Source organism: Crocuta crocuta, unplaced genomic scaffold (assembly GCF_008692635.1).
Source record: "Crocuta crocuta isolate KB4526 unplaced genomic scaffold, BGI_CrCroc_1.0 scaffold71, whole genome shotgun sequence".
Classification (NCBI taxonomy): Eukaryota; Metazoa; Chordata; class Mammalia; order Carnivora; family Hyaenidae; genus Crocuta; species Crocuta crocuta.
The window spans coordinates 942,834-966,556 of NW_027527548.1; the positions used below are offsets into that span (position 1 = coordinate 942,834).

The 23,723-nt window shown below is 54.9% G+C and overlaps 1 protein-coding gene across 17 annotated transcripts in view; it reads left to right on the forward strand.

Moving 5' to 3' along the window:
- Positions 1 to 15,029, forward strand: part of ZMYND8 (zinc finger MYND-type containing 8) — a 133,163-nt gene extending 118,134 nt beyond the window's left edge. For 14 of the 17 annotated variants that reach the window (XM_077766119.1, XM_077766034.1, XM_077766071.1 and 11 more), the window contains 4 exons: positions 1,549 to 1,788; positions 3,881 to 4,041; positions 5,086 to 5,152; positions 13,542 to 13,770. In XM_077766119.1, coding sequence (XP_077622245.1) covers positions 1,549 to 1,788; positions 3,881 to 4,041; positions 5,086 to 5,152; positions 13,542 to 13,681 — 608 coding nt within the window. In that variant the 3' untranslated portion in view covers positions 13,682 to 13,770. Of the gene's footprint in view, positions 1 to 1,548; positions 1,789 to 3,880; positions 4,042 to 5,085; positions 5,153 to 13,541 lie in introns of all 17 variants that reach the window. The other 3 variants (XM_077766098.1, XM_077766040.1, XM_077766126.1) reach the window with 1 other exon arrangement.
- The last annotated feature ends 8,694 nt before the right edge of the window (positions 15,030 to 23,723 follow it).

Below are 23,723 nucleotides of genomic sequence, written 5' to 3' on the forward strand. Positions count from 1 at the left end.
TCCAGCCCACCTCCTAACCGTGAAATGCTGCGCATTTTAGCGGATTCTCTAGCACTTGGTGCGGGCCGCGCACCGCGGAGAAGGCTGCTGTGGTTTCCCCGGCTTAGACTGCGTGCTGTTTGGGCTTGTATTCTGTGTCCGTGTGTCCGTGGGGTGAAAGGCTTTCCCCCCAGAGGTAGAGCCCTTCCCTTGAGACCCTCACGTAGTGGTTGGCCTCTGAGCCAGAATGCTGGAGGCTGTTGGGTCTCCCTTGTTGGGGGGTGGTGGCCCGGGTGTGCCCACCTGTCACAGGTAACACGTGTCGACATTGTGCATTGCAGACTTCCTGTATGAAGCCGACCTTGGGAGGAGGGAGCCCTCTGTTCCTCCGCTTGTTTTCACACAGAAGTTTATTTGGTTGCGGCTTCTTGTTTCTCTAATGTAGTATCGGCAGGGAACCTTATGTTTACGCAGAATCGCTCCATTTTTAAATAATTAGCTGCACAGTTGAAAAATAAAAGTATGATGGGGCGCCTGGGTGGCNCACTTACAAGAGTCAGAAAGGTGGGGTCTGGCAAAATTCAAGAGGGTAGTTTTCTTTACTGGTCTTTTTTTAGGTGTGGGTGTGCGCGCGCTTGTTTTTTTTTTTGTTTGTTTGTTTGCTTTAATTTTCAGGAAGAGAGTTTTACGAATCAAGGAATCATTTATTTTTCTCTCGGTGTGCAGGTCACTCCTGGGTGGACTGCACATGGACTTCCCTGTCTGACGTGAAATTAGAGGAGTCTCTGTAGATGGAGTATTTGATAGTTGATCAATCGTAGCGATCAGTCCCAACACCTGGTCTAAGGGATTTCCTCCACGGCCACTGACACCAGATAGTGTATCCAAGACCTAGTGCCAGCTCTGCCCTTATTAGCTGTATGCCTCAGTTTCCTCATCTGTGAAATGGACGTTATTGTTTTTTTTAAAGCTTATTCATTTTTGAGAGAGTGGGAGAGAGAGAGAGAGGATCTCACGCAGGGATCCCCAGGTGGGGCTTGAACTCAGGGACCAGGCGACCATGACCTGAGTCGAAACCAAGAGTTGGACACTTGGCCGACTGAGCCGGCTGGGCCCCCCTGAAGGGACTGTTCTGGTTGAGCTGGTCTCAGGATTAGTGTGAAGATGAAGGGGTTGATTTGGTTGCGAGAAGAGGTCATACTGCTGATCAAACTCAGAGTGGCCTTTTACGTGGATATTGTTTTGCGGGCTTGTCTGAGGGCTTCCCACAGGATCGCCGTGGGCTCCGGCTCCCTGCGCGCTGGGCACTGACGTGCACTCTGACGGGCAGCTCTGTGCGACCAGCGTGATGCATGCTCGTTTTGCAGATGCAGATCCTGGGGCTTCTAGGCTGGGTCCCCCCCCTGGGGGCCGTGCCGCCGAGCCCCCTCCCAGCCGGGACCCACACCCGTTGTCTGTTGGAATCCATGTCCTGGACCCCCCCTTTACAATCCGGTATGGGGATCTCCACGTCCCGGGCGGTGGGGGGGACTGGTGACGAAGCCTGCGCCCTGTCCCCTCCCCCGGCAGAGCTGACCATGGCTGAGATGCGCCAGAGCCTGGAGCAGGAACGGGACCGGCTCATCGCCGAGGTGAAGAAGCAGCTCGAGCTGGAGAAGCAGCAGGCCGTGGACGAGACCAAGAAGAAGCAGTGGTGCGCCAACTGCAAGAAGGAGGCCATCTTCTACTGCTGCTGGAACACCAGCTACTGCGACTACCCCTGCCAGCAGGCCCACTGGCCCGAGCACATGAAGTCCTGCACGCAGTCAGGTGCGGCCCCCGGGGCGCCCCCGCGCCCGCCACACACGGGGGAGCGGCGTGCGCACACACCCAGCAGACGTGCGAGGCACGGCCGTTGTGGACTTGAGGGCCCCCCGTTACTTGCTGGGGTGCAGGTTCACGCGGCCGTGGCTCTCAGTGCAGTGACTGATCCCCACCCCAAGGCACTGACAGTGACTGCGGTTGTTTGCTGTCATCCTAACGGGGGGCGGTGGGGGGCGGCATCCGGGGGGCAGAGGCCGGAGCTGCTGCTGCCCACCCTCTGGTACGCACCAGACAGCCCCGTCCTGCCCCCATATCCCCAAATGTCAGTTGTACCGATACTGAGAAATCCTGCTCTTAAATTTTTTTTTTTTTTAATTTATTTTGAGAGAGTGTGTTTGCGTGCGTGAGCGGCGAAGGGGCAGAGAGAGAGAACCCCCAGCAGCCTCTGTGCTGTCAGTACTGAGCCCCACTCACAGCTCGATTCCACGAACCGTGAGATCATGACCTGAGACGAAATCAAGAGTTGGCCGCTTAACTGACCGAGCTGCCCCGGCGCCGAGGAGTCTTGATTTAAAGTTAATACTGAACTCCCTGCGCTGTGGATTCCCATTTCTTCTGTTGCAGAAACAGTGTTGGTTTGGAACTAACTTTGTCTTTTCTAACACCGAGCAAACAGGTCTCACGCCGGGAGCCTCCAGGAGGACATCTGGTCCAGCTAGAATATGTTAGCAGTATTCTAGAAGTTAATTTTCACAGTTAGCTTGTATTTCTGTCAAATAATATTTGTTTTATATAGTTAAGAGTAAGAAGTTTCCATTTTAATGGATTTAATTAAAAATTACATAAATCAGGACGCCTGGGTAACTCTGTCAGTTAAGCGTCCGACTTCGGGTCAGGTTGTGATCTCACCATTTGTGGGTTCGAGCCCCGTGTTGGGCTCTGTGCTGACAGCTCGGAGCTTGGAGCCTGCTTTGGATTCTGCGTCTCCTTCTCTCTCTACCCCTCCCCTGCTTGTGCTCTGTCTCTCAAAAATATAACATAATAAAAATATAACAAATTAAAATTTTAAAAATTACATGAATAATAAGACAAGGCAGTGTGTTTTTTAGACTGGCAAAAATTTGAAGGTCACAGGTGAATGACCATGACTGAGAAGCAGTCCCTAGGCCAGGGGTTAGCAAATGCTTTCTGTGATGGTCCAGAGAGTAACTATTTTAGGATTTGTTGAAACAGCCCTACTATACTGATTTAGGGAAAGAACAGTCATAGACAAGATGTAAGTGGTGGGCGAGACTAGTTCCAATAAAACTTTATTTAAAAAAATAGGTGGCCCTGGTTTGCCAACGCCTACTCTGGAGAGATCTTCTGTATTTCATTATTTTAAAAAGAGAACATTGAACCATACGTTGTTGGATCCTCTATCCTTAGGGAAGTGCCTTCTTAATGGCTACTTTAAATCTTGTCCAGCAGTGGAGTTAAATTCTCCTAAGTTCTGGAACGTGTCTGATGGATGACCTTTGCTGTTATTATTACAAGATGGCCAAAGCGCCCTTCAGTTTTCCTTTCTTTGTGGCATTGTGATGTCCATCCTTCTGAAATTCCCCTCAAATGCTGTTTTTCAGTTCATCCAAGCTCCTACCATCGCCAGCTACTGTGTCTTTGACATCGTGTTGTTTTTCACGTGGGTTTCCCTGCGCTGCCTCAGAGGGAAGGAAGTCCAGGGGGGCTAAAATCGCTCTAAAATTAGACAGTGTGAAATGAGTAATTCTAGATCCCGATTCCAGGCTGGCTCAGCTGATGAACTTTCTTCTCTCGCCCACTGTGCTGTCGTGTCTAGCATAATTGAAGAAAACTTGAATTCATGAACTACCCAGAAGTTCACCTGTGTTCACACAAAGTGTGGAATTTCAGCTCCGGGGAAACTTTGGAGTTCTGGCTGCTTTCGGCCTGTTCCCCTGCCCTGGGTGGGGCGGAGCAGAGGTGCCTGTCACAGACGGTCCTTGGGTCAGGCTTGTTCCGCGCGGTGGCGTGGCCTCGTGCAGAGCGCCGGCTCCCGCGGCCCTCGCCTCACGCGCGCTTCTCTCTCCCTCCCCCGCAGCTACTGCCCCCCAGCAGGAAGCAGACGCCGAGGTGAACACAGAAACACTAAGCAAGTCGTCCCAGGGGGGCTCTTCCGGCTCCCAGGCGGCCCCCACGGAAACCGCCAGCACCTCGAAAGACAAGGAGCCGCCTGCCGAGAAGAGCAAGGACAGTGGCTCGGTGAGTGGGTCGCTCGCCTTTGGCCAGTGACAGCCACGCTTGGGGCCGGGTGGCGTCTCTGGGCCCGTCCCCACGCCCATCACCTCTGCAAGTCCCATGGTGTAGAGGGCTGTTTTCGAGGCGGGGCAGTCAGACCGTGGGTGGTGGGGACAGAGCCTTAGCGGGCCGCCTCCCCCGCTGCGGGCACACGGGCATGGACAGAGTGTCGCGGAGCCCGCCACGGCATTCGTGTGGTCTAGCAGCTGCTTTTCTGGGGATTGTCCCACGTTGACGGCAGTGCTGTCCAGTAGAAGCTTCTGTGACGATGGAAATGGTCTGTGTTTGCTCTGCCCAGTACGGGATCCAGTAGCCACAGGTGGCTGTTGCGCATTTGAACCCGGGCTGCTGTGAGCAAAACCTCAGGCTCTTCAGTTTTATTTAATCAGCTTAAACACAAGCAGTCACGTGGCGCGGGTGGCTGCCATATTGGCCACGGAAGGTCGCACCGCCCACCTCCCAGAGTGTGGTGGGTGCAGCGTGGGTCATCTGTAGAAGTCATTTCCGGTGGCACGTCGATCATGTTCTACATCCGTGGTTGTCATGTATTTATCCCAGCGCGTGTTAGGAAGAGAATTAAGTTCTCACGCCATCAAAGCCCCTTAATTTCATTGACAGTACTGCCTGGTAAGAGGTGAATGTGTAATAAAAGCGAGCTGACCTAGTTTTGACGTGATCTACCTCCTTTTCCGGGTGTGGCAGAAATCTGGAGGGTAGGTAGGTCAGTGGAGGAAGCTGCGGAAACAGTGAATGTTCTAGAAGCTAAGGCTGCAGAGTTGAGTAGGGGCCCACCCCACTGCTGTGTTCCAGCCTGCTCCTTCTGGGAGACCGAGCACAGGCGGAGGGCCGCCCCAGCTGACCTGGCCTCCCCTGCCTGCACATACCAGGCAGAGGGCACAGAGGTGCCTCGGGGGCGGTGATGAGCACCCCCAAGGATCCCTGGGCTTCCCTGGGGGGCTACATTGGCCCCCATGCCTCGTGTCCATCTCTCTCTTTTTGTATTTTTAGACCCTCGACCTTTCTGGCTCCCGGGAGACGCCCTCCTCCATTCTCTTAGGCTCCAACCAAGGCTCTGGTATGTTGCCCCCTGGTGGGTGAACCGTGCTCTCACATTCCTCCCGGGCAGAGGGGAAGCCATTTTCAGAGGGAGATCTTTAAGGATTTCCTGCAGTGGTTTTCCAACCACTGTGGATCCTTAGGGATCTTTGGGGGTGCCCCGGGCAGGTCATGGGGGGATGAGGGCGTGGCCGGGCAAGTCAGCTTTCAGGCACCTCTCCAAGCTGCTCAGTATTTACCTCTGCTTGCTTTCTTTATTGGGGTCCCACATAAAAGAGGGTCCTGTTGCTGGCCTGGGGTGGGGTAGAGGTGCGCATGTAGCTTGGGCATTTCTTTTGCCCTCTGGGAAATGACCACAGTAAATGAAACCATCTGGAACTCTGTTCCTGACCTCCCAACATTGCAGTTAGCGGGTGAGGGCACTTGAGCCTTCAGAGAAAAGGAAATTTTTGGTTGGAGGAAATTTTCTTCTCAGGGAATAACCCAGTAGGCTGTTCTGGGCTATTTTCTGAGAGGGAAATTTTTAGGTTTTCCTCCTCTGTGGGGTTTGAGCTGTCCTCCATTCTAGCCCGAAGGGTCATTTTCCTGCATCCTCCTAAGCCAGTTTTGGGGTGATTCCAGAAGGTTCAAAGAGGGTGCCCCCATTGAGGACAGTTTGCTTAATTCAAGGTCCCTTAGCTCCAGGATCTTTTTCTCCTTTGGACGATTCCCTTAAGCTGCAAGCCAAACATTTTATTTCCTGTCTCCATATTAAGTGCACCAAGGAAGAAGTGATGTCCTTTGTTAGTGGAGGCGGGGAAGGTTTCCCCAAGGGGCTGGATGCTGGGGTTCAGATTGAGGGCGGGGCTAAGAGGCACTAGCATGAGCTGATTCTAGGGAGAATGAGAACTTGGCATTGAATACGATTGAATCGCCTATTGAAAACGTAGCCTCCCTCTCCCTCCCTTTCAGTCCTCTGACTCCCATCTCTGAGAACAGTTCAGCTTAGTGCTAAGATACCTTCCGCGTCTCTTTGATATTTTCTAGTTTCTCCTTTTCACAAAGACAGAACAGACTTGGTAGCTACCTGGACGTTAATACTACAGTTTGGTTTTCGTTATGTTTATTTGTAGAGCTGCCCTCTGTCGGTGGCGAGGATTATGGATTTTCTGCTAGTGATCTAGGTAGCAAGATACAATTCCTGTTTTCATTTAAGTTTGAAATGAGTTTAGAGAGGGGCTCCTGGGTGGCTCAGTCGGTTGAGTGTCCTGACTTTGGCTCAGGTCATGACCTTGTGTGTCATGAGTTCGAGCCCCGCGTCGGGCTCTCTGCTGGCAGTTCAGAGCCTGCTTCGGATCCTGTGTCTCCCTCTCTCTCTGCCTCTCCCTCATTTGCACTGTCTGTGTCTCTCTCTCTCTTTCTCTCTCAAATAAACATTTTAAAAAAATGAGTTTAGAGTAAAAACCTGGAATAGGCAGGATGTGGAATGGTTGCAGACGGCCCAGAATTGCAAAGGTTGTGTGAGCAAGGCCCGGGGTTGGGGCAGCACAGTGTCCGCCAGGGAGCGCTGTGGAGGCGTGGCAGCGATGTGGGGCCGGCACGGCGTGGGAGTGCTGGAGGGTGGCATGCAGTATGGAATCGGCCTCAGCGGGGGCGGGGGCAGCTCCGGGGGCAGCTCCGTTCCGGAAGCTGGCTGGGAGGTCTGTTCTCTTGCACTTCTGAGGTGACGAAGTGTTTCCCTAGCCCAGGGCCTGGCAGACCGAAGGGTCAGATAGTAAACACTTTAAGCTTTGCGGGCCCTGTGGCCTGGGTCACAGCTGTCCCGCCCGCTGTTGTAGGAAGAAGGCAGGCGTGGATGCTCTGCAAACACGCGGTGTGGCGGTCCTGCGGTGAAACACTGGTAGAAAAACCAGGCATCAGGTTGGATTTGGCCCCTGGGCTGAGGTTGGGGGCCCTTGACCTGAAGCACACTGGTGTCCCAAGTGGGCATAGCAGGGAGGGTTCACATTGGAGAGAAGAAGCCAGAAGCCCCAGAAGACGTTGGTGACTTCGTACTGGGTGGGGGCCGAGAAAATAATGTCGGAGGGGTCTTGGGGACAGGATGGGGGTGGGGAGCAGAGAGGGGGCGAGAGCGGGGAAGGGAGGGAGGGCAAGATCCTGAATTCTACTTTAGATTCTCGACGGTTGCGTGGTGCTAGGCTTTTCCCAGAGGGTTGGGGGGTGGGGTGGGTGTAAGAGTTTGTCGAGTGTTTCTGGGATCAGGTCCTGTGCCAGGGCTGGGGACTTCGTGGTGACCAGGGCAGACAACTCTTGTCTTCTAGAGCTTTCCATGGAAGTCAGAAGAGGACGTAATGGGTGTTCAGGCCAAGAGCGTGAAGCGGTTGTGGATACTTTATCATGTTTATTCCAGCTTCTGTGAGAGAAGTTACTGTTCCCATTAGGCAGATGAGGACGTTGAGACCCAGAGAAGTTAACTCACAGGCACGAGTAATTCAGTGACGTACTACTGGAGTCTGGACTTTAGTCCAGAATTCTCTGACACCTCCCCCCCTCCGTGGGGCGCCTGGGTGGCTCAGTCGGTAAAGCGTCCGACTTCGGCTAAGGTCATGATCTCGCAGTTTGTGGGTTCGAGCCCTGTGTCGGGCTCTGTGCTGACAGCTAGCTCAGAGCCTGGAGCCTGCTTCCGATTCTGTGTCTCTGTCTCTGTCTCTCTCTTCCCTCCTCTGCTCTCTCACACACACACACACACACACACACACACACACACACACTCTCTCTCTCTCTCTCTCTCAAAAATAAATATTTTAAAAGAAAACTTTTTTAATTAAAAAAAAGGGGGGGGTGCCTGGGTGGCTCAGTCGAGCGTCCAACTTTAGCTCAGGTCATGATCTCATGGTTCGTGGGTTTGAGCCCCGCGTCAGGCTCTGTGCTGACAGTTCAGAGCCTGGAGCCTGCTTCGGGTTCTGTGNTAAATAGTTTAAAAGAAAACTTTTTTAATTAAAAAAAAGGGGGGGGTGCCTGGGTGGCTCAGTCGAGCGTCCAACTTTAGCTCAGGTCATGATCTCATGGTTCGTGGGTTTNCCCAGACACGCTCTTACCCGCTACATTGGGAATACTTAGGTTGACCTGTATGAAATCGTGAGCCAAAAAATGGCGTGTTGGCTGTCTGGTGTGGCTCAGTGTGGCTCAGCTGATTAGGCACCGGTGTCTGGGAGGAGTCAGGGCTGGAGATGTGCTCCCCCCCCCCCCCCCCCCATTTATTAACTCTTTCCTTTCCTCGCCTCCCTCCTTCCCCGGCTTGGTTTCCCTGGCTCCTCCCAGCAGCACCCTCGCTAATGTGACTCAGTCTCCACGCCTTCTGGCTTTCTCCCCACTTCCGTTCGGCAAAACGGCACCTGTACGGACACCAGGCTCCATGTCTTACTGCCCTGCGGCGGCCATCGGAGCTCAGCTGGGGAGGACTTCCCGGGAGGACGTCCTCCTTGCACCAGTCGCGCTGAGCGCGACCGCTGACCGCAGAAGCAGATGTTTCCGTCTGTCCGGTCGGTGGTCTTACCGGATTTGGTTCCTTTCTGCCTCTGCCTGCCCTCTGCACAAGGGCAGCTTCCAAAGTTCTCTGCTCTGTTCCAGGCCTCCCAGCCTGTCCCTCCAAGGTCACTGACAGCACGTGGCATTGTCCGTTCCCTCCGAGGAGCACAGCCAGGCCTTGCCTCCCCTTCCAGCACCCAGGCCTCTGTCACGCCTTCCGACGGCTGCACCGGCCTTTCCCTCCCCAGCCTCTGTCGTAGCCAGATGTCTGGTTCAGCTGTTCTCCCCACGGCGTTTAATCCCCTCCTGCGCCTCCACCGTGACTCCCTGCATCTGCCCCGAGAGCGGAGCTGTCCCCTCGAACAGGCTGCAGTGATGGCGCTGTTCTCTATCTGCCCTGTTCCCGTGGTCGCCACCCACACGCATGCCTGTCGGGCCCTCGAACTGTGGCTGACTGTAGGATTTAACGTTTTATGGCGCTGTTTAAGCAGCGTCACGGGGGCTGGTGGCGGCCACATGGAACGGCACCGCCTGCCCCGTCTCCTCCCCCGGCCCCGGGGACGGCTCCGGAAGCCTCTTTCCATCGGCCTCCGGGCTGCTTTCTTGCACATTCCTCCGCTCGCAGCGTGGTTCTCGACCTTTCACCGCCGAGCCATGAGCAGCCACGCACGTTTTCAATTCAAATGGTGTTTTCAGACCTTGTCTCGGGAAAAGACCAGGTTAGAATCCTGGGGTCTCCTCAGGCAAGGGGACCTTCTCTGCATGTTGTGGCGAAAGAAAAGCGTGCCCAGGACCCCACTCCGGAGGCGTCGGCATTTAGGGTTCGGAACGGGGCTGGACGGGAGGCATGTTAGCCGGGGGGGTCGGGGGGGGCTGTCAGAACCTGGCCGGAGCGAGAGCACTTTGCAGGTGGTGTTGCCACGACACGCCGGGGTGTGAGCAGGAGGGAGCCGGAGGCACCCTCTGCCGCCTCCTTTCCTGTGTCTCACCCAAGCTGGGAGTCGTGTCAGAGCAGAGACGCCGACTTGTTTGCTGTCCCTTTTGAACTCCTCGTGAGTCTTGTTTAACTTAGCCTGCTCTCGCCGTCGGTGACCTTGTAGGTGAAACTGCGCAGAGGAACATGGGCTTTGGAAACACCCGGATTCTCCGCGTAGACCATCGCTGGGGGCGGGGGAGTGTGCTGAGGAGTCTGGGGTCATGTGCTTTCTTGCTATTTTCTTGTCTTTTAAGATTTCAGGGGCGCCTGGATGACTGAGTCAGGTAAGCATCTGACTCGATTTCAGCTCAGGTCATGATCCTGTGGTTCATGCTTTCGAGCCCCACATCGGGCTCTGTGCCGGCAACGCGGAGCCTGCTTGGGATTCTCTCTCTCTGCACATCCCCCCCCCCCCAACAAATAAACATAAAACAATTGTTTTAAGATTTTAATTAAAAACACATTTTTTTAAAATGTTTTATTTCTAGGAGAGAGAGAAAGAGACAGCGTGAACAGAGGAGGGTCAGAGAGAGAGAGGGAGGCACAGACTCGGAAACAGGCTCCAGGCTCTGAGCTGGCAGTCAGCACAGAGCCCGACGCGGGGCTTGAACCCACGAACTACGAGATCATGACCTAATCGAAAGTCGGAGCTTAACTGACTAAGCCACCCAGGCGCCCCAAGATTTTAATTTTTTTAAGTGTTCTTTTTTTTCTTTTTCTTTTTTTTTGAGAGAGAGAGAGAGAGCGCGCGCTGGGGAGGTACAGAGAGAGAGGGAGACACAGAATCCGAAGCAGGCTCTAGGTTCTGAGCTGTCAGCACAGAGCCTGACTTAGGGCTCGAACTCACAAGCTGTGAGATCATGACCTGAGCTGAAGTAGGACACCCAGCCGAGCCCCCCAGGCACCTGTTAAGGTTTTAAAGTAACACGTGTATGGTTATAGTACAGAGAAAGACAGCTCCTAGGCCCCATCCCCAGTGATGTCTTTGGTGCTTCCTTCCTTCCTTACAAATAACGTTATTTCCTTGTGCTTCTATTTCTGGGCGTTTGTTTTAGACATTGCTTGCTGGCCTTTGGCTTTAGAAGATGAGAATTGGGGTTATTGGCAACCTCTCTTCCCTCCTCCCAGTGACGGTGGTCACTGCCTATGTGCTCTGGGGTTCTGTGGGTCAAAGACAATAATTCCTGCTTTAGTTCTGGATTTTTTTTTTTTTAATGTTTTATTTATTTCTAGGAGAGAGAGAGAGACAGCGTGAGCAGAGGAGGGTCAGAGAAAGAGGGAGTCACAGACTGAAACAGGCTCCAGGCTCTGAGCTGGCAGTCAGCACAGAGCCCGACGCGGGGCTCGAACCCACGAACCGCAAGATCATGACCTAAGCGAAAGTCGGACGCTTAACCGACTAAGCCACCCAGGCGCCCCGTAGTTCTGGATTTGATAGCTAGGGACAGAGACCCTTGACCCTTCTCCCGGCGGCCCCCCTCTACCCTCGCACCCCCCACCCTGACCATGTCCAGACCGCCCTCTGCTCCGCTGTGCCTGTCCTTCCTCGAGGCTGAGAACAGGTGCATTCGGACCCTTACCCGCCCTGCGCTCGCGGGGTCTGAGCCTGAGAACTTGGTCCGGTGCCCGCTGTCCTGAGCGTGCAGTGTGTTGCCGGGCAACTGGAGTGCCGCGATTACGGTTCCGGCCCGGCTGTCCTCTCTCCTGGGGTTTCTGTTCCCTCCTCCTGTCCTGCCTCCTATGGTGTCCCCAGCAAGCCCTTCACTGGACCCCTTCCTTTACTGAAACTCCTTTCGTATCACTCCCTTGTGGCTGTTCGGTTCCAGAGGTTTTTGTTGGGTTCCGTCATCGCGGCTGAGGACCTCGTCTGAAGCCCCTTCCGCCGTCCTCACCTCGGCGCCTTCCTGGCCCTCCCTTCCGGCCTTGTTCTCTGGCAGCCTTGGCGGTACGGGAGGGATTCTTCCCCCAGAATAATCCAGATTCCTTGGTTGACGCTTTCTGCCTTAGTGGGTTTTCAGTGGTCGCATGAGGCTGTTGGCAGAGCTGGTGGTTCTGAGAATTGCGCTTCCAGCGTGCTTGAGAACCCGGCTTACAGGGTGGCTCTTCGGCCGCTGGGCTCCTCACTTTCCCCCTGCAAAGCCAGGCCGCATCCAGTGACCCCCGTTCGTGGGCTAGTGACCCTGTTATCCCAAGTCTGTGTAAGCGCATCGCGGGGGGAGGGGCGCGACAGAGTACGGGGCTGACGGGGCCGGTTGAGGAGCACAAGTAGCAGGTGCCTGGGTTGTGGCGATCCGAGCTCCCCACAGCCACCGAGGCTGCCCGGGCCATCGCTACGGCACACGGCAGGTGCGGGAGGCGGCCCGCCTGCGCCCCCAGTACCCAGTCCAGAGGGGGAAGCATGACGCTGCTGGCGCCTGCAGAAGGCTCCTGGTGTGTGTGCGCGCGCGTGTGTTTTTGTCTTGTTTTCTGCTGCTGTTGTGAGTGATGTGTCTTGTTCTGCCTCCTGCACCTCTCACTTCTGCCTCTCGTCGCCGTTGAAAACCGTAGTAGGAGACGCGAGCCAGAGTGTGCGGTTTGGTTTCTGGAGGGGATCATCCTTGCCCTTTTCCGTAAAGGTCTAGATTCTCCCCCGCAGTGATTGGTCACAGCAGCCTGGGTCCTGTCCGCCGGGGGACCTATGTCCTGCGGACGCAGTGGCCGCCCCGGCTCCACGGGGCAGGTCTGTCCTGAGCCCGGCTTCGGTGTCTGCCTTCGCCTGACTGCTTTGTTGTGGGATTTCGTCCTGTCGGACAATGACTGAGCGCACCACTTCCCAGAGACCTTACAGAAGAATCGTCCCGTGTAGGCTTCACGAATAGGGAAGCACCGGGAAGAGGAGGTGGATTCAGGACTGTCTACCGGAATACTGCCCCCTTTTGGTCACCGCTGCACATGGTCAAAAAAGAAAGTCTGTCCTGAGTGAACACATCACTTTGGAGATTTTTATCTTTCTCTTTGCTGCTCCTCTTCCTAGAACGCATGACTAAATGCACACGTTCCTTTCTACCGGCCGGGGAGAAATGTCATCCCCGGCTCTGATCTGGTCCCTTCCTCACTCTCATTCTTGTCTCTGAACTTGACCGTTGGCTTCTTTCAATACCACCATCTCACCTCCAGAAATTTGAAAACAAAATTTCATCCCAGCCTCTGAACTTAGCAGATGACCAGGCGTGGGGGTGGGATGTGTTCGTCCGCGCGCTGTCGGGTCCCTTGCATCACCCGTGGGGGCCTGAGCTGAGCTGTGTCGCTGCTCACGGACTGTCCTCTGTCTCTTCCTTCACCTGCCTCGGATCTCCCTCAGCCTCAGTTGTTTAGCTTCTTGTGTTCATGCGTCCTCAGAGCTGTCCTGGGGCTTAACTCCGGTTCTGTACCCTCCGGGCACCCTGCAGCCTGTCCCTGCTGGGAGTCTGTGGGTGTGCGTGTCCCGCTCAGTAACCATTCTGGCCTCTCCCTCCTCCTCTGTGATCCTCTCTCTGTGTGGTTTGGTTATAGGTCTGTTTCTCGAGTTGTTTATAAAGTAACTGAAGAAACTTCACTAATATGAGGGAGGAAATTGATTGCTGCATTTTGGTGCCCTTCTCCAGTGGCCCGACTGGGACACAGAGGCACCCGTAGTGCTCGGTATCCTGTTGTGATTGCGGCTCCAGGTGCCGCGTGAGAAGCATCTTCCTCACCATCGCGATCTCTGCGACGTGACACTGTCGTGTTTGTCTAACTGGCCGTGCAGCCCTGAAATAAGGTGTCCCCTTTGGGCTCCAGAGACCCATGCGTGCAGGGAGGCGGCCGGAGGGTAGCGCAGAGCACAGGGGCTGGGCGTGGAGAGGGCTCCGCCCCGGCCGAGGTGGCTTGAAGGCTCAACGTCCCTTCTTGTTCTTCTCCTCCGCAGACCATTCCCGGGGCAGCAAATCTAGTTGCTGGGGCAGCAGCGACGAGAAGCGAGGACCCGCTCGCGCCGAGCACAACGCTGGCGCCGGTTCGAAGAGTCTCCTCCCGAAAGAGTCTCGGCTGGACACCTTCTGGGACTAGGGACAAGTCACGACACAAGCCACCCACCCCGTGGAGGAAGAAAAAACCAGACGCCAGGGCGACCGGAAACGGCCAGGAACCCTGAGACGGCAGAGCCCCCTGCGGACTCGGGCGTTCCGGACACCCGGACTTGGCCTTGGCCCTGCGTGGAGGGCGGCCCACACTACACAGCGTCCGGCCTTAGGGCCGACTGAGGACTGTTTGACCCACACGAAACCTATGCTTTAGATGTGAATAATGTACAATTTGTGGGTGTCACTGAACCCAGAATACCTTCCCCTTTTTATATTTGTATTGACTTTAACTTATAAAAAAAAAAAAAAAAGAATCAGAAAAAAGAAAATGCCCAACAACAAAAAAGAATGTTTTGATGGAGGAGGAGGGGGAGGGATGGTTGGTCAGCCCGTCTGTCCCCGCGGCGCAGAGACCAGGCCCTGGGGTCGCCGTGACGCACAGGCCCTCGACCTCAAACGCGCCGGGGGTGGAAAGTGAGCCGCTTTCATCCATTCGTCTGTACGCAGCGCCTCGGACATCCACAGTTTCGGGCACCGACCCTGTGCCGCCGTGGGCGCATCACGTCAAGCCATCGGCCCCTTTCCAGCACGACGGCCCCGTGTCGTAAAAGGCCAAGCTCTCTGGACACGGAGAAGCGAGTTTACTTTGTGTGATTGCGGCGATGACTACTCGAAAAGGGAAGGCCCAGGCCCGGCCACGGGAGGGAACAGAGAAAGCGGTGGGCGTCCCGGGCTCTGGAACAAAGAGAAATCTTTGCTTTGCTTTGCGGTTCCTTTTCCCCGCACACTCACAGGCCGGTAAGAGACGCTGTGCTTCTGAGGCGCGCGGCGCGCAGAGGACCTGGGAGGGACGAAGCATGTATGTATTATTTATACGATGGGATTTCACGTTGTTCTGTAAAAGCATGTGCCGAGGCGGTGGGAGAGAACGCCGGCCGCGCCCCCTGCCACACTACGTCCGCGGCGGCACCATTTTGTCTGTCGTATCGAACAAAACGCATCGAACAAAGCAAAAGGTCATGTATGTATATGAGAAAATTAATTGTACGATATCATTCCAGCACATTCTGTTGTATATTTTAGTCCCATTTACTTTCTCTTCATTGTTGATAAGAGGATGTGAACTGTACAGTTTCCAGCTAGTTCCCCATATTAGAGAACTAAAAAAAGAGTATAGAAGAAACAGAGAGAACATTTGTGAATTGCAGGTGTCAAAAAAAAAAAAATAGCCTAGCTGGCCTTATTTGTGAAGCCTAATTGCTTTTAGCATATGGAAGTATTTTTTCACATTTTCTTTGTATAAAATTTGTATTAAACTTAAATATCTTTTTCGATGACGGTGTTTCTTTGTGCCTGAGCCAGTGGACGCCCTCGGTTTGCTTTTTTGGGTTCTGCGCCCTCCCCTCCCCCAACCGATTTTTTTCAGATTCTTCACCTTTTTTTAATTAAACTGCTTTGGAAAAACGGCTTGGTCGTCCTCAGCTTCGCAGTTTTCCATTCGGTCGGGATGGCCGTGTCCAAGTCGCACGACCTGGCGCAGGAGACGGGGCCATGAGAGGGCAGGGACGTCCCCACAGGCGGTGGGCACTCGGGGCCCCCAGTGGGTGCTCTCCCGGAAGCCCAGCTCCACGGAGATGTGAAACAGGAGGGGATCCCAACCAGTCTCAGCAAGACCGCGAGAGGGGAGGGAGCGGTCCTTCCGTGGCCAGGGTGGCCGGCCTGCGCTTAGGGGCGCTGCCTGGGCAGCGTGTCACCTCCGCCCTGCTCAGGTGCACCGTGGTCACTTAGCTGTCATGGGTCACAAGAGGTTTCTTGTTCCACCATTTAAAAATGTAAACCCCCTTCTCCGCCCATGGGCTGCACCAAAGCAGGGAATGAGGAGCTCGAGTCAGCCCACAGGCCACTTGCTGACCACGGCTGTGGAAGGAACACAATGGGGTGTGTTCCTACAATAGGACCAAGGCGGGGTGAGGGTGGCTACTCACTGGGACTCTCTTAGGGGGTCCTATGACCCGAGGTCGGAATGAAGAGGCGGCTGTAGGAACATGAAGCGGGTGAACATCCCAGACGGGGGACCAGCAGGTACTAAGGCCCTGGGGTACGCAGTGGGAGCTTCACGTGCTTGATGAGCAGCAAGGTGGTGGCGTGGCTCAGGTGGAGAGGGCACCAGGTGTCCCAGCGTCCGTGGTGCATGGCATTCACGTGCTGGGTGTCCCTGTCCTAATGTGACCTGCCGTGGGTTTGTCTAGAAATAGGCCCAAAGAAGTAGCTAGCTCGGGGTCCCCTGTGTGGCTCAGTTGGTTAGGCGTCGACTCTTGATTTCACCTCAGGTGAAATCACCTGAGGTCGTGGTCTCACGGTTGGTGAGTTCGAGCCCCGTATCAGGCTCTGCACTGACAGTGGGGAGCCTGCTTGGGACTCTCTCCCTCTCCTTTCTCCGCCCCTCCCTTGCGTGTCCTCTTTCTCTAAATGAATAAACAAATGTTAAAAAAAAAAAAGGTAGGGGCGCCTGGGTGACTCAGTCCGTTAAGCGTCTAACTTCGGCTCAGGTCATGATCTCACGGTTCTTGGGTTCGAGCTCCGCATCAGGCTCTGTGCTGACAGCTCAGAGCCTGGAGCCTGCTTCGGATTCTGTGTCTCACTCTCTCTCTGCCCCTCCCCTGCTCACTCTCTCTCTCTCTCAGAAATAAGTAGAACATTAAAAAAAAAGTTAGCTCAAGGCCGTGGAGCTGGTGAAAGATTCTAACTGGACTCCTATTAAAGTGCTCTTTCCAGTAAATGGAGCGCTGTCGTTTTTTGAGTTAAAAATTGTTCAGTTTCCTTTCCTCGGGCACATGTGGGCACCTTCCCTTCTCATTTGAAGCCCACAGGGGGCGGGGTACTCAGCCCACTTTAGGGGAAGAGGCTGTGAGCCTCACTGTTGCCCCGTTTGTAACTCCGGCAAGCCGCCTCCAGTCTCGGCCCCAGGGCCGTTGCACTTGCTGTGCCCTTGGCCTGGCACACCCTCTGGCTGGCGTCTTACTCAGGTTGTCTTTCAGGTGTCACCTCGGGAGCAGCCGCTCCCCTCCCCCCTTATCCTCTGTCTCTGCCTCTTCCTGGTTTTCACGTCCTTGAGCAAAGTTCATACATATTTATGACTTTCTCTTGTGCGTCCCACTCACATGTGAGCTGCGTGAGAGGACGGGTGATCGGCTCACTGCTCTGTCCCCAGAGCTTGCAAGGACACCGGGCATCCAAAGGTGGGGGCCACATTTGAGCAGGGGCACCTCACACCGGGACCCTGTCCCCAGCAGTCACAGCTGCAGCCTCCCAGGGAAAGGAGACACCGAGGACCGTGGGACTTACTCAGTGGTAGAGAAATTGGTGCTTTTTAAAAAATGCTGGCGTGGGGTGCCTGGGTGGCTTAGTCGGTTAAGCGTCCGACTTTCGCTTAGGTCATGATCTCGTGGTTTGTGGGTTCGAGCCCCGCGTCGGGCTCTGTGCTGACTGCCAGCTCAGAGCCTGGAGCCTGTTTCGGTCTGTGACTCCCTCTCTCTCTGACCCTCCCCTGCTCACGCTGTCTCTCTCTCTCTCTCTCCTAGAAATAAATAAAACATGCTAAAAATTTTTTCAGAATGCTGGCATTTATTATTTGACCAGTCCATGCCTCAAATTTGAAAAGCCACCGGGGGTCCCCCTCTGCATCCCTCCGTCTGTATCTCCAGACCCTGCAGGGAGGCAGGGGTCCCTCCTCTTGGAACCGAAGTGCGGCAGCACCTGACACACCACCCGCTGTGGTGTTTCTTTCCAGCCTCCGTTTCGCCCGGGGCTTTGATCCCTGTGGCTCAGGTCCGGGGCTCCTTCGTTCCCCCGTGGGCATGTGACCCTGTGATGGAAGAAGACCTTGCGTGTCACAGCCCCCAGTGTGTGGGTCCTCAGTTCCCAAACAGTGGCCAGGGGGCCGTGGGAGCCCCCAAGCCCACATCAGAGGGTCTGCGAGTGGCCAGAGGAGGACTTGGAGACTCCGGACACCGCTGCAGGGCCTTCCTCTCCGACTTGAGTCCCGGTAGAGTGTTTGCAGATGCCCGGTGACTGTGAATCTACAAACGAGAAGAGGGAGGGGCACAGTGGGGTCCGCCGTGGGCCTGGCGCGGGGCGGGACAGCCGCAGCCGCCTGTAGTGTGATTGGGCACTCTCGCCCCCTGGTGGCCGCCGCCTAGAACTGCAGCCCTCCAGAGCAGGCGCCGGACCAACCGGGGACAGAGAAAGTTGGGCCACAGCGGTTCATCAGGGGACAGCTGCTTCCCGGGCACTGTATAAACTAAGCACTGAGGACGCAGCACTGAACAAAACAGGTGCAGCCTCTATCCTCATCCACCTGACACTCTCCACGGGAAGCAGGCAAATACGCCCACGATGCAGTCCTAGGCGGGGCCGTGTTGAAGGTGAATAAAGGGAGGTAGATGGTGTGATTGGGAAGGGCCCCTCCACCGAGCTGGCCAGGGAGCAGAAACCCGAAGGAGGGGGGACCGAGCCGTGACGACTAGGGCAGCGATCGTTAATGCTGGCGGATCATTAGAAGCACCCGGGAAGGGGGCGCCTGGGTGGCTTAGTCGGTCAAGCGTCGGACTTTGGCTTATTAGGTCATGATCTCGCGGTTCGTGGGTTCGAGCCCCGCGTCGGGCTCAGTGCTGACAGGCAGCTCAGAGCCTGGAGCCAATTTCAGAGTCTGTATCTCCCTCTCTCTCTGACCCTCCCCTGCTCACGCTGTCTCTTTCTCTCTCCAAGAAATAAATAAAAAATATTAAAAAAAAAAAAACCACCCTGGAAGGTTTAAAGTAAACCGGTAAATGGAGAGACGCTACCTGCTGTCCTGAACTAATGACACCCCACTGTCCGAGGGGGGGGGCGGCTTGGGGGTCGTCACGGAAAGCTGCTCGGTGATCCTAATGGGCAGCAGATCAGAGAGCCGCTAACACCCCGGGTAGAAGGAAGAACAAAAGTAAAAGGCCTGGGGCAGGGGCCTGGCCTCTTGTAGGAAGAGAAGGCAGGTCAACGAGCCAGAATGGAGGGCTTCTGGGTGGGGGTGGGGCCGATGAGCGCAGAGAGGGAGAGAAGTTGGGGTTTGTGCTGTGCTCCAAAAGGGATGGGAAGCCAGCTGGGCCATTTAGCAGCTTTATTGAGCTATAATTCACATACCGTACAATCTACCTACTGGAAGTGTGTAATTCAATGTGTTTTTTTTGGTATATTATTTTATTAATTTTTAAAAAGTTGTAAAATATATACAACAGAATTCGCCCTTTTAACCATTAAAAAATGTTTATTTTTGACAGAGCATGTGCATATACGAGTGGGGGAGGGGCAGAGAGACAGGGAGACAGCGAATCCCAAGCAGGCTCCGTCAGCGATGTCAGCGCAGAGCCCAGCGCGGGGCCTGATCTCACGGTTTGTGAGATCATGACCTGAGCTGAAGTCCAGAGTCGGACGCTGAACTGCCCTTTTAACCATTTTTAAATTTACAGTGGAGTAGCGTTAATGGAGTTGTGTGTCTCGAACATCTAAGTGTTTTCCAAGCTTCAGCTTTCATACCAGGGCACATCAGGACACCACCTACATTATTATTTACTTTCTCTAATCCAGGATGCAAAGGTCACCCATGTGCCTTCCAGCGACACCCGGGTGGGCTCCTTCCCCACGCCGCGCTCTGAGCTGAGGGCTTTCCATGCTGTAACCTTTCGGTCTTCGTGATAACCCCACGGGCAGGAGGGGGAACGTGACTTGCTCACGCCACATACCAGGTCAGGGCCAGAGCCACCTGGATCACCTGCTTCCCAAATGAGTGCCGTGACCCATGGAGTGAAACTGCCCCAGCGTCTGTGGTGCTGCGGTCGGTTCCGGGGCCCCCTTTCCCTGACTCCCCTCAACTGTTCACGAGGTGGGTACTGTTCTGCTCCTAGTGCGGCGTGCGGAACGGAGACTCAAGGGTTCTGTGAATTTCAAGGGTGTTAGGTTGTTGTTTTTCTTTAATGATTATTTTTATTTTCAGAGGAGAGAGAGAAAGAGAGAAGTGGGGAGGGGAAGAGAGAGAGAGAGAGAGGGAGAGAATCCCAAGTGGTCTCCGTGCTGTCGGCACAGAGCTGGACGCGGGGCTTGATCTCACAAACCATGGGATCATGGCCTCAGCCAAAACCAAGAGTCAGATGCTCAACTGACCGAGCTGCTCAGGTGCCCCTAAAGGTGGTTAGGTTTTTAGCTGCAAACAACACTCTACGTAATCTGAGCAGGAAAGGAATTTATAAAAGGCATTACGCGATTCACGGGTCTCTGGGAGGGAGGGCCAGAGAGACTGGCCAGGGGACTGCACAGCCACCAACAGTGTAGGGATTACACGGCAGGGCGTTCCCGTCGCTGTCACTGGGCTGTGACACCCGGCACGTCCCTTCTTCCTCCTCACTAGACTGCACCCCACACTTGAGAATGCACGTTGCAAAAGTCAGTGGCTTCCACACGTGGGATCAGGTAAACCCAGGTTCCACTGGGTCTAAATACAAACGCCATTTGGGGGGTATTTGATCGGCGGAGTGTGGGCGCCAGCTGGGTATATCTGATTGGTTGAGTCCAGGTCACGTGCTTACATTTGCCCTGCAAGGAAGGCTGGGAAGGTGAGATTCAGGTTGCTTCCGCTGCAGACTCCTAAGGTAGGAAACTGTGCAAACCGCTTCCTACTGGCCTTGGGTGACAAAAACAGCGGCAGCAGCCACTGCAGAATGGCCCTGAGTCTCCGTCAGGTCGCTGTGGAGAGCAGAGTTCACGCAGGTAGAGCGGGAGGGTTCGGTGAGCCAACCCGTCTGTACTGTGACTTGGGGCACATTGGTAGGGCTGGAACTACATTTCCCAGAATCCCTTTCCTTGAGTGGTGTGGAGTTAGAACCGACCAGAAGAGGAACTTGGGTGAGGCTGTGAAGGCGGAAGGGAAGCCGCAGCCTCTTCCCCTGCAAGGTCGCTGTGGCCCCAGGTGGCGACAGGTGCGGACGTGCCCTCAGGCTCCAGCGTGCCTGTGCTGTCCCTGTGCTGCACCCACGTGTTTGTCACCCCTGGACGTCACACCTGGCCCGCCTCTGGGTGCTTGGCTGCACAGGCCACCTTCCCCCGTCCCTTGCCTCCCGGAGCCGCTCTGCCGACTCACTCTGGTGGCCCGACACGCCTCCCTGGTGACTCCAGCTGCCACTTTTCAGATCGTCACTTCCTCAGCTCCTCTGAGCCCCGTAGAAGGTCGAACTCCCATAATACCTTTCTTACCCCAAGCCCGCGGGCCAAATCTGGCTGCTTCCCTGATTGGATGCGACACGTGTCGAGTGTCACCTGTGGGATCACAGGGAGGGCTGAGGCCGCCACGTGGCGGGTCTGGCGCGGGGTGGTCGCTGAGGTGCTGGCTGCTCCTCCCACGATCTGGAAGCATCGCTGTCGATCTGGCAGCAGGTCCTGGGTCCGCCCCGCGTCAGCTGCGCTCTGCTCCTCACCTGCAGGCCGGGAGCCCCGCGCGCAGCCACCTTTCTCCCCTCACTTCCCGCAGGACCTAACGCACGTCTCTTGTGAATGCAGCTGAGCTGTGGGCCCTGGGGTGCTCCAGGCCCCTGGCTGTAAGGGGCCGACCTTACACGGCCCGACCCTTGGCTTTGCCATCTGGCCCGGGGCTCTTGACAGGGCATAATATTAATGGAAAACCATCGCCTCTCTGGCCCAGTAGAGTCCAAGGCCAGGGCAGCCAGGGCTCTGGACAGCTTGTTACGGCAACCGAGGACCGACACCCCGTGGCTTTGGCGAACCGTAAATGCAGGGAACTTCATTTACATAGTGTCCTTTACGTCCCGGGCAATTTATGTGCCCTGAATCCTAATAACCTGCATTTTTGCAGCTGAAGATATCAAACCCAGAGAGGGTGAGGAAGCTGCCTGTGGTCACACAGCTAGTTAGTGGCAGAAACTGGACTTGAGACTTGAACCCAGTCTTGAACAGAAAACAATGTCTGCTCTGAACCATTACTGTATCTTTGTCATTATTCTAGAAGCTTTTGTATAGAAGCCACTCCCTTCCTTCTTTCCTAATTAGGCACCCATTCTCGGCTGGACGGTTTTGCGTGCTGGGGACCCAGCTATGGACAAAGAGAGGCAGATACAGGGTGGTGGCAGACACTAGTGAAACAGGTTGGGGGGAGAGTTGACACAGACATTTATTTTTCTACACCAATCATGTTATGGTTAATTCATGCATCTCTTTTCTTCTTGAAACCTGTAGCTTCCTTGGTTTAGGATTTTTTTTCCTTCCATTTTTGATAGAAAAATACTTCTTCACTCTGGAAAAAAACAGCTGCCGTGTGTGATGGTAAATGGTGTGTTGGGGAGACAGCAGGGTGTGGTGGGGACGGTGGTGAAGAGCGAGCCTGGCGAGCAGCCGCAGTGAGGCTGCGGTGTGGCTCAGCTGACCACGTGGCAGGCTCAGGACTGCCGTAATCCTGCGCTGTTTTTGGAGAGAAGTTGAAACATGTAGATCTTGAGTTAAATCTCTCAAGTTTTAAATGTGAGCCACCGGCGGGCGACCAGGGTCCAAGAACACTAATGTAGTGGTCAGAGATGCTGGGTTGGGGTCTAAGCTCTGCCACGTTCCAGCTGCAAGGTCAGGGGCGAGCCACAACACCTCTCTGGGCCTCAGTTTCCCCCTCTGTAAAACGGGGCTTACAAAGCTGTTAATGGGATGATGAGCTTCTGTCTGCCAAGGTGGGTTCTATCGCCACCCCATTTTACAGCTGAAAAGTGAGGTTCAGAGGGGTGGAGTTCCCACAGGTAGTAACAGGAAGAGCTAAATAGTTAACAGGGATTTAACCCAATGCCCCCAGCCTGATCACCACCTGATCCTCTCCGGACAGGGCCTTGGGTGGTTGTGAGGATGGAACAAGCTAGTGTAGGTCAAGGGCTTGCTTAGCCCAGCGCCTGGGACATAGCAGGTGCTTAGTAAATATTAGAAGCTGGGCTTGGGTTTGCAGCTTCTTCAACCCCACCCGGTGGCCCACAGATCCAAGGGCCGGGACCGAAGAGGCCCAGGACCCTGGAAGAGGGGGTGGGGTCCGCAAGGGCTCCTCACCTACAGCCAGGCTTTACCAACTACTTCATTTTGGGCCAAATACTTCATGCTGGATTTTACAATCAGCACTTGGCTTATCACTTATCCTCGAGTGAACTTCAGGATATGAAACTAAATCCCGACGTTTTTCCCGAACGTTAGCTTTAACTTTCTTGCCCTTCCCAGGGCTGTGGTTGGCGATTGCTCTTGAGGCTTTACCATAGCGCCCATTTGCCTTTCCACATAGACGCTGCTCTCTGCTGGGGTCCCCATCATGGCCACGGCAGGTCAATTGATCAAGTCTTAGGCCTGAACACATTGTCAACGGCGCTGCCATTTCATCACAGCAATGCCTGTAACATGGCAACGGCCTGGTGGCAATGCTTTCTGAACCTTTTCAAGGGCAGCCCTGTGTTTTCAGGCCTTTTGAATAAAGTGGCACCTGCTGGCTCTGGCCAGCAGTGGGGTCGCACTGCCCTCTGGTGGTCACTGGCAGGCATAGCTTCACCGGCGCTGAGTGGGCATCCACAGGGGCTGAACGCGCTGTTGGGGAGACTGGTCTGTCGGGGAGACTGGTCAGGAAGGAGCACAGTGGTGGAATCGGGGAGAGGCTGGGAAGGGCTCGAGGGAGGCTTCTGGGGACCTGGACACCCCTTCCGTCTTGTCTGAGTTGTGTTACCCAATGTAAAATTACATCAAGATGCACACTTGAGTTTTGTGTGGGAAACTGTAAACTATAAAACGAAAATGTAAACATCCCCTTTACATTTATGAGGAAGCCCAGTTGTTTTTGACNTAAAATCTAAACTCTGGTAAAATTCCAAATTCAGAACCAAAAGGACCAACCACATCTGCCTGGGCCTTACCTTCCGACCCCATGACCTTGGCCCTCAGCTCCAGCCTCTCTGGGTTCCCTTCCCTTCCCTCCA